Source organism: Sapajus apella, unplaced genomic scaffold (genome assembly GCF_009761245.1).
Source record: "Sapajus apella isolate SASKATOON/1434 unplaced genomic scaffold, GSC_monkey_1.0 scaffold249, whole genome shotgun sequence".
In the NCBI taxonomy this organism is placed as follows: domain Eukaryota; kingdom Metazoa; phylum Chordata; class Mammalia; order Primates; family Cebidae; genus Sapajus; species Sapajus apella.
The window spans coordinates 123,953-137,188 of record NW_022437189.1 but is presented as its reverse complement, the minus strand read 5'-3'; the positions used below and the strand labels follow the sequence as shown (position 1 = coordinate 137,188).

The window sequence follows — 13,236 nt, the reverse complement described above, 5'->3', positions numbered from 1 at the left end:
TTAGGAGGCTGAGGTGATAAGATTGTCTGAGGCCAGGAGTTTGATACCAGCTTAGGCAACATAAGGAAACACTGTCTCTACAAAAAATAAAAAATTAGCTGGGTATGGTGCTGTGTACCTGTAATTATAGCTACTGGGGAGGTTGAGGCAGGAAGATTGCTCGAGCACAGATGTTAGAGGCTACAGTGAGCTGTGTTCATGCCACTGCACTCCAGCCTGGGTGACAGAATGAGATCCTGTCTCTAAAAAAAGAGAGAGAGAGAAACAATCCTGACAGGGATTTAATCTCAGCATTCATGTACCTTTTTTTTTTTTTTTTTGAGACGGAGTTTCGCTCTTGTTACCCAGGTTGGAGTGCAATGACGCGATCTCGGCTCACCGCAACCTCCGCCTCCTGGGTTCAGGCAATTCTCCTGCATCAACCTCCTGAGTAGCTGGGATTACAGGCACGCGCCACCATGCCCAGCTGATTTTTTTGTATTTTTAGTAGAGACGGGGTTTCACCATGTTGACCAGGATGGTCTCGATCTCTTGACCTCGTGATCCACCCGCCTCGGCCTCCCAAAGTGCTGGGATTACAGGCTTGAGCCACCGCGTCCAGCCTTCATGTACCTTTTATGTCATTTCAAAGAAAAGCACCTTGATCCCTTAAGAACTGAAGGCTCAGCTGGGCGCGGTGGCTCACTCCTGTAATCCCAGCACTTTGGGAGGCCGAGGCAGGCGGATCACGAGGTCAACAGATCAAGACCATCCTGGTCAACATGGTGAAACCCCGTCTCTACTAAAAATACAAAAATTAGCTGGGTGTGGTGGTGCGTGCCTGTAGTCCCAGCTACTTGGGAAGCTGAGGGAGGCGAATTGCTTGAACCTGGGAGGTGGAGGTTGCAGTGAGCTGAGATCACACCACTGCACTCCAGCCTGGTGCCTGGTGACGGAGTGAGACTCTGTCTCAGAAAAAAAAAAAAAAAAAAGAAGAAGAACTGAAGGCTCCTCAGGGTCTAATTTGAAGACCTCGAGGTCTAATTTGGCCTTGTGTCACCTTTCCTGACTCCTGAGTGAGTAACCATCCTCGTATTTCTCAGCTGGAGTCTTGTCACCCTGTCTCTCTGTCCCCTTACCTTTTCTTTTCTTTTCTTTTTTTTTTTTTTTTTTTTGAGATGGAGTCTGTCCCTCAGGCTGGAGTGCAGTGGCACAGTCTCGGCTGCAACCTCTACCTCCCGGGTTCAAGCGACTCTCCTACCTCAGCCTCCTGAGTAGCTGAGATTGTAGGAGTGTGCCACCACACCCAGTTTATTTTTGTATTTTTAGTAGAGACGGTGCTTTGCTGTGTTGGCCAGACTGGTCTCGAACTCCTGGCCTCAGGTGATCCACCCACCTTGGGTCTCCCAAAGTGCTGGGATTACAGGTGTGAGCCATTGTGCTGGCCAGGAGGGACCCTTCTTAAGTCTTGTGATTCGGTTGTGACTTAACCCTCCCTAGCTGGTATAGAAAGCCTACGAAACTAAACCGTTTAGCAAAACAGTTTACTTGAATAGGTCTTGAATGGGAGTCTAGGCATTAAAATAATTAGTTCCTCCTTGGGCCAGGCGCGGTGGCACACGACTAAAATCCCAGCACTTTGGGAGGCCAAGAGGCGGATCACTTGAGGCTAGGAGTTCGAGAATAGCCTGGCTAACACGGTGAAACCCCATCTCTACAAAAATTAGCTGGGCGTGGTGGCATGTGCCTGTAATCCCAGTGACTCAGAGGCTGAGGCAGAAGAATCTCTTGAATCTGGGAGGTGGAGGTTGCAGTGAGCCGAGATTGTGCCACTGTACTCCAGCATAGGCAACAGAGTGAGACTCTGTCTAAAAAAAAAGAGAATTAGCTCCTCCTGAAAATAACACCCATGTAGAGGGGAAAACCCACAAAATTGCTAAGATTAAAAGTTTACAGTTAGGCTGGGTGTGGTGGTGCATGCCTGTAATCTCATCACTTTGGGAGGCCGAGGTAGGGGGATCACTTGAGCCCAGGAATTTTCGACTAGCCTGGGCAACATGGCAAAATGCCACTCTACAAAAAGAAAAGTTGGGCATGGTGGAGTACACTTGTAATTTCAACTACTTGAGAGGCTGAGGTGGGAGGATTGCTTGAGCCTGGGAGGTCAAGGCTTCAGTGAGCCATGATTGTGTCACTGAATTCAGCCTGGGCAACAGAGTGAGACCCTGTCTCAAAAAAAAAAAAAAAAAAAAGTTTACATAGGTGCTATCCACCAAAACCATGACAGCTTCAGGCATTGGTACCACAAATATCAGGGATAAAGGTTTTTTTTTTTTTTTTTTGAGATGGAGTCACTCTGTAGCTCAGGCTGGAGTGCAGTAGTGTGATCTCAGCTCACTGCTGCCTCCGCCTCCCTGGTTCAAGTGATTCTCCTGCCTCAGCCTCCCAAGTAGCTGGGATTACAGGCGTCTGCCACCATGCCTGGCTGATTTTGTATTTTTAGTAGAGACACAGTTTCGCCATGCTGTCCAGGCTGGTCTCAAACTCCTGACTTCAGGTGATCCGCCCACGTCAGCCTCTCAAAGTGCTGGGATTACAGGCGTGAGCCACTGTGCCCAGACAAAGTTGTTTTAATCAGAGTCAGTAACTTCCAGGAAAGTCTTAAGTTTTCATATATTTGTGGCTAAGAAATAAATGAGATGATCCCATCTTATGATCTATATAAAAGTGCAAGGTGCTATTTCTTCCTTTTCTTACTGAGATGTGATATACATCCCTTACTGTGGTGGATAAGGAGCAAGGTGCCAGTTTTGCTTCCACAGAAGTTAAAAATATGGCATATTTTAAAAGCTTGAAATTAACAAAAGTACACCTTTAACACACACACACACACACAATCATGCTGCAATATAATTGTGCTATTCATAAGCTAATTATATAATTCATTAAAGACTTTAATTTGTAGTGCACTCAAGCACCCTGGTCTGGAAACAGCTTAAACAGTTTAAAGTTGTATTAGCAAGCCCTCTCAGTTCTGCCAGTATGCCTGGAAGCCTCAAATGCTGAAATCTAAATGTGACATCCACCCCTCACCACCACTCATAGCCCTCCTGAGATGGGTCTTGATGGCAAGCTTTGGACTGGGGTAGAAATGTGGATAGATTTTTGCAACTTCTGCTTTAACTTCGTTGCTTTGTCTTCTCTGTGAACCATTTAAGGATAAGAGAAGTCTTCTTTCAGGATGTGACTGGCACCTTAGCTGGTGCCTCTAAGCCTCACTTTCCTTACTGTAATAGAGAAATGATATTAGGATCGCGTTTCCTAGGGGAGGCAGGTGAGGTTGGTTCCCCTTTTTGGCTCAGTTACTAGTATGAAGCCTGCCTATCCCCGCTGTTTTTGGAAGACAGTCCGTGCTCACTACACCGCTTATTAATCAAAGTGACTTTTCATCTCTCTCAGTCTCAGCTTCACCTCCGTGAAGTGGGAAAAATAGGATGACAAGTGCTGGCACTTGGCAGCCCTTTTTGAGCCTTGAGGGATTAGGTTTGTGGGTGTCATTTTACTATGCCATCTCTATTTTCCCTTAGCTTGTCACGGATCCAGGCACAGCACAGGGGCAGAGGAAGTGGTGGTGAGGGGTGGTGTTTCCTTTCGGGGCTGGAGGATTCCACACTGAGAGCTGCGGCTAGGCAACCCGCTGGGTAGCGAAGGGCGTGGGGTCTCGTGATGGTGGACTACAACTCCCAGTATGCCCCGAGTGCATGTGGGCCAAGTCTCGCGCGAGATTCCGCGGTCTCCGGAGGCTTTATCTCAAGGGTTGCCTGCCCGCCCGGCGGGCAGTGTTTCCTGGTGGGTCCTGGAGACCTTCTCTGTCGCCGCCGCTCTCACCATGGCTTGGGTCCAGACTGCGCCACAGCATCTCGGGAAACGTGGGCCCTCGGAACCTTTTTAGTGCCGGATTGCGGGCCACAGGCAGCCCCACAGCAGCAGGATAACAGGTGAACTGATGGCGGGCCTGGGCCCTCTCTAGGGCTGCGTTCTCTGCGGATCGGGAGGGACGCTTCCGGCGAGGCCCGGTCTCGGGGCCCCTCCAAGTAGTTCCCCTCTCCCCACCCCTTAACCCTTCAGCCTGGCTTCGAGCTCGGCCGGGCTGCGCCCTGGTTCCGCTGTCCGGGGTCCCCGCAATGGGGCTTCTCTCCGGTGATACCCTGCAGCTCCCGTACGGGCTTCCCCTCCGCTTCCTGGGAGCAGCCCAGCCCTCTGCTTGTCCTCAGCCTCATCTCCCAAGCCCTCTCCTTGCCACACCCTCGGGAGCCTCAGGCTAGGGTCCTGGCCCTAATCTTGGCCTGGAGGGGTGGAAAAAGCAGCCAGCCTTTGATATCCTGGCGGCACCGTCTTGTATCTTGTGAAGTAGGGGTAGAGGAGCGGTGAGCTGGGGGGTGGGGGCACAGGGAAAGGGAAAAGGTAAGGGGATATGTCTGGTGCGGGAATGCTCTCTGGATAGGGAGGATTGCTGAACTCTGCCTTTGCGACGTTCTTAATGAACTGTCAATAACTGGTTTGCTCCCTCAGCCCTATCAGAATAGAGGGACAGTACAGCAAGCTGAAAAATAGTAGAATAACTTTCTCAGGCCCTCGTTTTAACTCCCCTGGAAACTGGGCATGAAACTCCCTGTCTTGCAGATGGGCCACTTATCTGTGACCGTGGAGGAATTTATTTAACTACTCTGATTTTTAGTTTCCTTCTCCTTATTTTTAAAATTTAGAATTTTTTATTTTGGGGACCGAGTCTCACTCTGTCGCCCAGGCTGGAGTGCAGTGGCGTGATCTCGACTCACTGCAACCTCCGCCTCCCGGGTTCAAGCGATTCTCCTGCCCCAGCCTTTCGAGTAACTGGGATTACAGGCGCCCGCCACCACACCCAGCTAATTTTTGTATTTTTAGTATAGACGGGCTTTCACCATGTTGGCCAGGCTAGTCTTGAACTCCTGACCTCAAGTGATCTGCCCTCCTGGGTCCAGTTTCCTTCTCTTTAAATTTCGGCTATCCTTCATGGAAGAGATAGCTTAAAAAAAAATAAATTAGGATTGGGATAAATAATGTCTGCTTTGTCATCTTTCTGCAAGGATTAAAAGACAAGATAAACGCTATAAATAGTTTATAGTGTTAGCAATAAAGAGCAAATTTTCCTATTGTGGTATCTGGCCGCTTGCTGTGAGTTAAGAAAATGAAATGAGTGTAATAGCATTTGCAAAGTTGTTGTGGGGAATAAACAAGTGTGTCAGACTGATGGGCTGTTCCAATGCTGGCTGTTTGTTGTTATTAGAACCTCTGGATGGACTCTTCCTGGGAAGCTTTGCTAATTTGCAGCAGCTGGACCATGTTCCTCATTAACATCTGTCTGTCAGCTTAGTCGTCACATCATTTCACCGTGGTAAGGTGACTTTTTCACCATGTATGGCGTCTTAGCTCTGTCATCTCACAGGTGTTCAGATCAGCCACGGGAGTGGTGAGACCTTTGACTTTATCCTTTTTTCATTGGCATATTTGTCACCCATTGGCTCTTGTATGTGTGTTTCAACCTTGTAAACAAGCCATAACATTCTGTGTGCCTGTCGGAAGAACAGCATTTGCGCTATTCTTTGGTGTTCACCATAAGAAAATGCCCTTTGTTATTTTATTAGGTGGCAGGGACTCAGCTCGGAATTCTATATAGAAAAAACAACTGGATCCCAGTCTTTCAATGGCTTCAAGACAACCAGAAGTGCCTGGTAAACCTAATTCTTTTTGGTTAAATCATGTTTTGCCCTTATTAATGTTTTAAGCTAGACAGAAACCGTTTTATCTGAATTACATGTTTATTAATGGTTAATCTCTGCCACTACGCGAGTATTGAGACTTAATAGATTGGCTTATTTTATTATTTTATTTTTTTTTGAGATGGAGTGTTGCTCTGTCGCCCAGGCTGGGGTGCAGTGGCATGATCCAGCTATTTTTGTATTTTTAGTAGAGACGGGATTTCACCGTGTTGGCCAGGCTGGTCTCAAATGCCTGACCTTGTGATCCGCCTGCCTCAGCCTCCCAAAGTGCTGGGATTGCAGGTGTGAGACACTGAGCCTGGCCAGTTTTATTTTATTTTTGAAACGGAGTCTCACTTTGTTGCCCAGGCTAGAATCCAGTGGTGCGATCTTGGCTCACTGCAACTTCTGCCTCCCGAGCTCAAGTGATTCTCCTGCCTCAGCCTCCTGAGTAGCTGAGATTGCAGGTGTCCGCCACCACACCCAGCTAATTTATATATTTTTAATATAGATGGGGTTTCTCCATGTTGGTCAGGCTGGTCACGAACTGCTTACCTCAGGTGATCCACTCTTCTCAGCCTCCCAAAGTGCTGGGATTATAGTCGTGAGCCACTGTGCCCAGCCTTAGATTGGCATCATTTAAATATTTTGTTAGCAACTCAGCCGTAGTATTAAACTTTAACCTAATTTAAAGAGAACAGCCACTTCATTTAAGGGTGTTATGGTAAATTTATTACTTTACTACAGATATCAAATAAGAATTCAGAATAAGTTGTGCAGTTCTTGTAGTATGTACCAAAGTAATTAAACTCACCTTTTTGGTGGTGGTGGGGAGGTGAGATGGAAGTCTTGGTAAAAAGGCACCAGCCTGCTTAAATGGCAGATTGAACTTAATCATGAAAATGCTCACAGCAACACTTAATGAGTCAATTTCTGGGTTACTGACACCATCAATCACTCCCTGAATTGTTTCATGAGTAGGGAAAGTGAGTTTTAATTAAATTTGAATCACTAAATTTCTGATTCTTAGTAAAGTATTATGATAAAGAAAGATGATGGTTCCTATCTCTTAGGATTGTGAAAGATTAAACAAAATATGTAAAAATGGGAGTTAAAAATTAATGATAAATATGCGTTTACTACCCAGAATGCATTTGGTCTCTTTTTATAGGAACATATTTTCTAGTAAGTATTAGCCAACTTTATTACTTTTAGGATGGCTGTTCAGTGGGAGTCTAAGATGTTTTTGAAATTGCTCCCCATATAGGTGGATTAATAGAAGTCTCCTAATGTAGATCTATCGCCAGTCTTAACATCATCAGCTCTGTTTTAGTTTGTCTTTCATTGTTGCTGTGATTACCGTAAACTCTATGTAGCCATCGTGAGCCATAGGGTTGTGCCCATTTGGCGAATGCTTTGTAGTGTGTTGCATGCAGTGTGCGCGCACTGGCTTAGGTCTGTGTTCCGGTTCCCAGTGTATTCTTTTGAGCTGGGTGATGTTGGGCAAGTTGATCGCAACAATGGGAAATTGGAAAATGGGAAGAACATCTGCTTAATGAGGATTAGGTAAGATGAGGGATGTAATTGTCTAGCCAGGAGGAAGACTTAATAATTATTATTTGCTTGTGTGTTTGAGATGCTATGCACATACCATAAAATTCACCCATTGAAAGTCAACGATGTTGTGATTTTTAGTATATTCACAGGGTTGTGCAAACAACACTGCAACCTAATTACAGCATATTTTCTTTTCCTTTCTTTTTTGAGATGGAGTTTCACTCTGTTGCCCAGGTTGGAATGTAGTGGCATGGTCTCAGCTCACTGCAACTTCTGCCTCCCAGGTTCAAGCAGTTCTCCTGCCTCAGCCTCCCAAGTAGCTGGTACTACAGGCACATGCCACCACGCTTGGCTAATTTTTTGTATTTTGAGTAGAGATGGGATTTTGCCATGTTGGCCAGGCTGGAACTCCTGACCTCAGGTGATCTGCCCACGTCAGCCTCCCAAAATGCTGGAATTATAGGCGTGAGCCACCACACCTGGCCAAATTACAGTATGTTTTCATCACCTCCAAAGGAAAACCTCATACCATTAGCAGTCATATCCTCATTCCTCACCCCCAGCAACCACTAATCCTCTTTTTATTTCTATGCTTTTGTTAATTATTATTAGTAGCAATAGTAATAACAATGGTAGCTGCTTGGTCCCCTTGCCATTTATATGAAATCTATTGTGGTTTTGGGCTTATTGTCAGGCAGGTTGATATCTTAGTATGATTATGTGATTTTAGCAACAGGAAAATTTCACCTTTAAGGTAGGCTCTGGATATTAGTTCTGATATGGAAGGATTAGCAAACCAAACACAATGAACTTGGCTGTCTGGCCTGGCGCAGCTGAGAGTGCCCTTGAATGTGGTGGCTGCATCACAACTGGACATGCTGGGGATCAGTTCCAGTAGACAGGAATGGCACGATCAGCTGGTGGTGGTTTGCGAGACTGGTTGTCAATAATTTCTATGATGGAAAGTGACTTTATTGTTTAAATAAGTCATACAGAATATTTGAAACTACAGATGATGCCAGACAACATTTTTTATAGTGCTTTTGTTTTCTTTGGTGGGGAAGGGAAGGTAGAGGATTCACGGACTTTGGTTGAGCCCCAGGTCGCCATTTTTGAATGAACTTGGGCTGCTCACTTTACCCCTAGACCCTAGTTTCCTCATCTATGAAATGGGAATGAGAACTTCGTATCCTCTGTCATGTCATGTCCTCAGTCTTGCATGAATTGAGAGCCTTAGTATTGCATCAGAGGGTGGCTTCTGTGGCATAAAGGACACAGCTTTGAAATCAGATAGTTTTGGGGTTTGATTCCAAACTGTACTTTGAAGTTGTGGCCAAGTACATTTAAATAGAACTTCAGGTTTCCTAATCCATGAAAATTAGTGGGACATGGTGGCACATGCCTATAAGAATCCCAGCTACTCACTAGACTGAGGCACTTGAGCTCAGGAGATTGAGCCTGCAGTGAGCCGTGATTGTGCTGCCGCATTCCAGCCTGGGCAACATAGACTGTGTCTTTAAACAAATTTAAAAAAAGGATGAGGATGCCCGAGTGGGTAAGTGCACCACCCAAAGTGTCAGGCATAGAGGAAGGGATTGGCCTTTCCTGGTTGGGATTAGCTGCTCCAGAACAAGCTATTTTTGCTCTGTCTGAGAACAAGAGTGTTTCAGAACTTTCCTTCCTGCAGATTAAAGTTACTGCTATGTCCAGTTGCTGAACCTGTCTTGACGGGTGTCTCTGTTCTTAGCTCTTGAGGCTAGTGGGCCTCTAGGCAAGATGTCCCTGCCCATTGGGATATACCGCCGGGCACTCAGCTATGATGATACCCTCGAGGACCCTGCGCCCATGACTCCTCCTCCATCGGACATGGGCAGTGTCCCCTGGAAGCCAGTGATTCCAGAGCGCAAGTATCAGCACCTCGCCAAGGTATCTGACCCTGCTGGCCACTTCCGGCAAATGCAACCCCTTTGTCCTTCCTCTGCTCCAGAAGCCTTCAGTGGCTCTCTGTGCCCATGGAATCGGGCGGCAACCACTCCCTGTATGTGTTTTCTGTGCCTCAGTTATAGTTGATGTCTTTTTTGCTTTTTTAAAAATTTCATTTATTTCATTAAAAAAAATTCAATAGCTTTAGGGTTACCCGTGGTTTTGTTCTCATGGATGAATTGTACAGTGGTGAAGTCTGGGCTTTTAGTGCACCTGTCACCTGAATAGTGTACACTGTACCCAATAGATGGTTTTTAAAATTAATTCCCCCTCCTTTTCTTTTCTTTCTGTTTTTTTTTTTTTTTGGAGTCTTGCTCTGTCGCCAGGCTGGAGTGCAATGGCACAATCTCGGCTCACTGCAACCTCCGCCTCCCAGGTTCAAGCAATTCTCCTGCCTCAGCCTCCGGAGTAGCTGGAACTACAGACGCCCACCACAATGCCGGGCTAATTTTTTGTATTTCAGTAGAGATGGGGTTTCACCATGTTGGCCAGGATGGTCTTGATTTCCTGACCTCGTGATCCGCCTGCCACGGCCTCCCAAAGTGCTGGGATGACAGGCATGAGCCCCCACACCTGGCCAGGTTTTTTTTTCTTTTTAATTCAAAACTAGAATGGCCTTGTCTGCCCTTGACCCTTCCATAATCCCTTCCCATTCCCTGTAGAGCTAAATCCAGGCTCAGCCACGTTCCATGTGATCTAAGTCCTGCCTGCCTCTCCCCAGCTCTCCTACCCAGTGCTTGAACCGTGCAAGTTACCTACAATTCTTGCACTTAGCAGCATATTTTCTGCCTCTCAGTCTTTGGCTCACACTGCCCTGATTGTTTAGGATATTTACCATCCGCATCCTGTTCTCTCACCCCTTCTCCCACTTCATTTGCCTGAAAAATGGTATCCTTAATGTCTAAACTCAGAAGACTCTTCTGTGACAGTTTTTCTGACATCTCCATCCTCCTGATAAGGCCATCACCTCTCCCTTTGAGCTCTCCACAGTATCATGGTCCCTGTCACCATCCCTGCATTGCTTTCTCACCCTCCATTAGCTTCCTGAGGACAGGGGCCATGTCTAGGTTTGTACTCTATCTGCGGGATCCAGCAGAGGGCCTGGCAGAGATTCCCCAAAGATGTTCATTTTGTGATTGGGGAAAAAATTGGCCCTTTCTTGAACACGTGCTGTGCCTCTCCTCATGCTGTTTCTCCAGCCTCAGCATCATTTTCCCATGGCCGTCCTCTGTAACTGTCTCCTTCCTAAGGCCCTTCCTAATACACCTCACAGTCCTTTGTGCAGTCCAGTTTCGAAGGTTTCGCATTTTTGGAGCCTGTGCTTCCTGATCTCAGGGACATTTCTCACCTCTGACTCTCCAGCCACCAATAATACAAAAAATGTTATACTGTTGCCTGGATAAAGCAGGCCTGCCAAGTTCACATAGGGTGTTTACCCCGTAGCTCCAGTTTCTCTGACCTTTGAGCCATATGATAGCTCAGGGCCTGACAGGCAGTACACAGTAAGGGTCCACTGAAATAGACCTTGGTGTGAATTCCAAGTGGTCTGTCCTGGCAACGCCTTGGGCACACAGCTTTACCCGGAGCCCCAGTGTCTCCCTTTAAGAGTTGGGAATACCTTATGTTGTAGAGGTGTTTTGGGGATTAAATAAAGGGGATGCAAAGGCCTGTCACTTTCTCTTTGTAGAGCCATATTTGATTCTTTCTAATGAGTGTTTTTTTTTTTTCCCACCCTCCAATATACTCTCAGGGCAGAAAGCTCCTTTCTAGGAAAGTGCCCACTACAGCTCTGGGGGATATTCCCTGTATCAGTTATCTACTGAAATACGACCCAGTCAGTTGTTCAGGAGAGAGTATTCTATGTAACAAGTAGCAAAAGTGCAAGGAGAAAAGGCCTGATGCAGCTTGCCTGCGACATCAGAGCAGTGGGCTTTAGGTCCAGAGCAGGAGGTGAGAGGGCTTCTGGTGGCGCTTCCCAGGCCACACACCCTGCTGATGGCTCCACAAGGCAAGGGATAAGCAGGCTTCCAGGTTTCTGTGGGGCCTCAGCTGGAACAGCTGACAACTTGGAACAGCTGCTGTAAAGGAGACCTCCGCTTGACTCCATGCAGTCTTTTATTTGCCCTAACTCTTCCCATGTTAGGAATCAACCATCTTCCCAGTAAGGAAACATAGGCTCAAGTTTTACTCAAGGTCACAGCTTAAAGGTATAAATTCTGTTTTGTAGTAAGGATACAACATTTTCAGTACTTTTTATCTGTCCCCACTTTTCAACCATCTTATCAGTTCTTCCAGATAAGCACAGAATAAAGAGTAAGCCTTATTCTCTCCTTCCTGCTAGGCTTGAGCAAGGTATCAGGTGTTTCAATTGCAGAAGGTGGCGGCTCCCAGCTCTTGCATGTTAAAAATTAGGAGCTAAGTAGATTTTTTAATTTGTTTCAAAAGACCATTACTTGAACCTTGGGAGCAGTGGTCCTCAAGTTGTGGTCTTGGGATCCACAGCATCAGCATTACCTGGGAATTCATTAGAAACAAATTCTCGAACTCCACCCCAGAACAACCGGGACCTACTGAATCCAACTCTGAGGTGGGGCCTGGCAGCCTGTTTAACAAGCCTGCAGGCGATTCTATTGCTTGGCCCAGGGTGAGAAACACTTAGCCAGTGCCCTCGTTAATTAAGACCTAGCACAGTGCCTGCTATGTGGTCACTGCTTCGTAATAGGCTTTTCTTCTGCATTGGCATAGTACTATAGTGTATTGGAAGGTCATAGTCTGGGGAGGTAGTGGATCTCAGAGCTTCAGATTCTGGCTTTCCCACTTTTATAAATGTGAACTCTTCACATAATGTCTTTGTTGTCACTATGGATAATACCTATCTAGCTGGATGGAGATGACCAACTCCTCCCTTCAACTATTTCCTCACTTACCAGATTAATGTGATTTCAGTAACATCCTCCCCAGAGGAGTGAGTTTAGGTGTGTGACTCCCCTGCCCTGCTTAAGTGCTCTGTGCTGTACCTCTCTTGAACAGGTGGAGGAAGGAGAGGCCAGTCTACCCTCCCCTGCCGTGACGCTGTCATCAGCCACTGACAGTGTGGACAAGGTCCCAGTGGTGAAGGCTAAGGCTACCCATGTCATCATGAATTCTCTGATCACAAGTAAGCACTCTTCACCCTCTGCGTAGAGTGCCATTGGGGCGGGGAAGAGTTGAGGCTCCCTACAAGCCGACTAGATGATTCTACAATGTGCCCACCTTGCCTTGTCCTAACAAATGTCAGTTCGGCTGCTGAGTCATGTCAGTATTGAAGCTCCATTTATTAGGTGGAAGACATGCCAAATGTTAAGCATCTCATCTGATTTACGTGCATTCCTGCTGCTTTGTTGATTCAATCTCATTTTGTCCTAGATCTGTCACTATGGACTTGGGCAAGTTACTTAACTATAGAGACTGCCCTGCTCTAAAATCGGGAATTTAACTGGCAGGTTGAGGTTGAGGTGAGGATGGGACGGCCCAGTGCTCCGCGGCTGGCAGCTGCTGTTGTTACTGTTTCAAGCTCTGCTGGAGAAGGCAAAACATTGAGGCATTTCCCCCTTGCCCCAGATTTTTTTTTTTTTTTTTTTTTAATTAAACAGCTCAAAGTTGGTCTACCAGGAAGAGGACCAGGTCCACTTAGTGCCTTTCGTCTTAAGAATGTATGATTGGTCGTCCAAATGAACCCTGATATGAGAGCTTGCATTTTTTTTAACCTTATAACACGTTAGCTAAAATTCTTCATTCTGGAGGGTTTCTCAGGTTGCTGTGGGAAGTTAACAATTAGATACATGGCTCTGCTTGTCAGCAGTAGTGCCTCTACCGGGGTAAGGTACATAGAGGTTCTCCTTGGTTGACTCTTTTTTTTTTTTTTTTTTTTTTTTTTTTT

General features: G+C 46.3%; 1 protein-coding gene across 5 annotated transcripts in view; it reads left to right on the top strand.

Annotated features, from left to right (window-relative positions):
- The first annotated feature begins 3,770 nt into the window (after positions 1–3,770).
- KIAA1191 (KIAA1191 ortholog) overlaps positions 3,771–13,236 on the top strand; it is a 16,707-nt gene continuing 7,241 nt past the window's right edge. Inside the window, exons 1-5 of one of the 5 annotated variants that reach the window (XM_032271781.1) lie at positions 3,772–3,977; positions 5,306–5,413; positions 5,664–5,750; positions 9,082–9,260; positions 12,348–12,474. In XM_032271781.1, coding sequence (XP_032127672.1) covers positions 5,723–5,750; positions 9,082–9,260; positions 12,348–12,474 — 334 coding nt within the window. In that variant the 5' untranslated portion in view covers positions 3,772–3,977; positions 5,306–5,413; positions 5,664–5,722. Of the gene's footprint in view, positions 3,978–5,305; positions 5,414–5,663; positions 5,751–9,081; positions 9,261–12,347; positions 12,475–13,236 lie in introns of all 5 variants that reach the window. The other 4 variants (XM_032271782.1, XM_032271783.1, XM_032271785.1 and 1 more) reach the window with 4 other exon arrangements.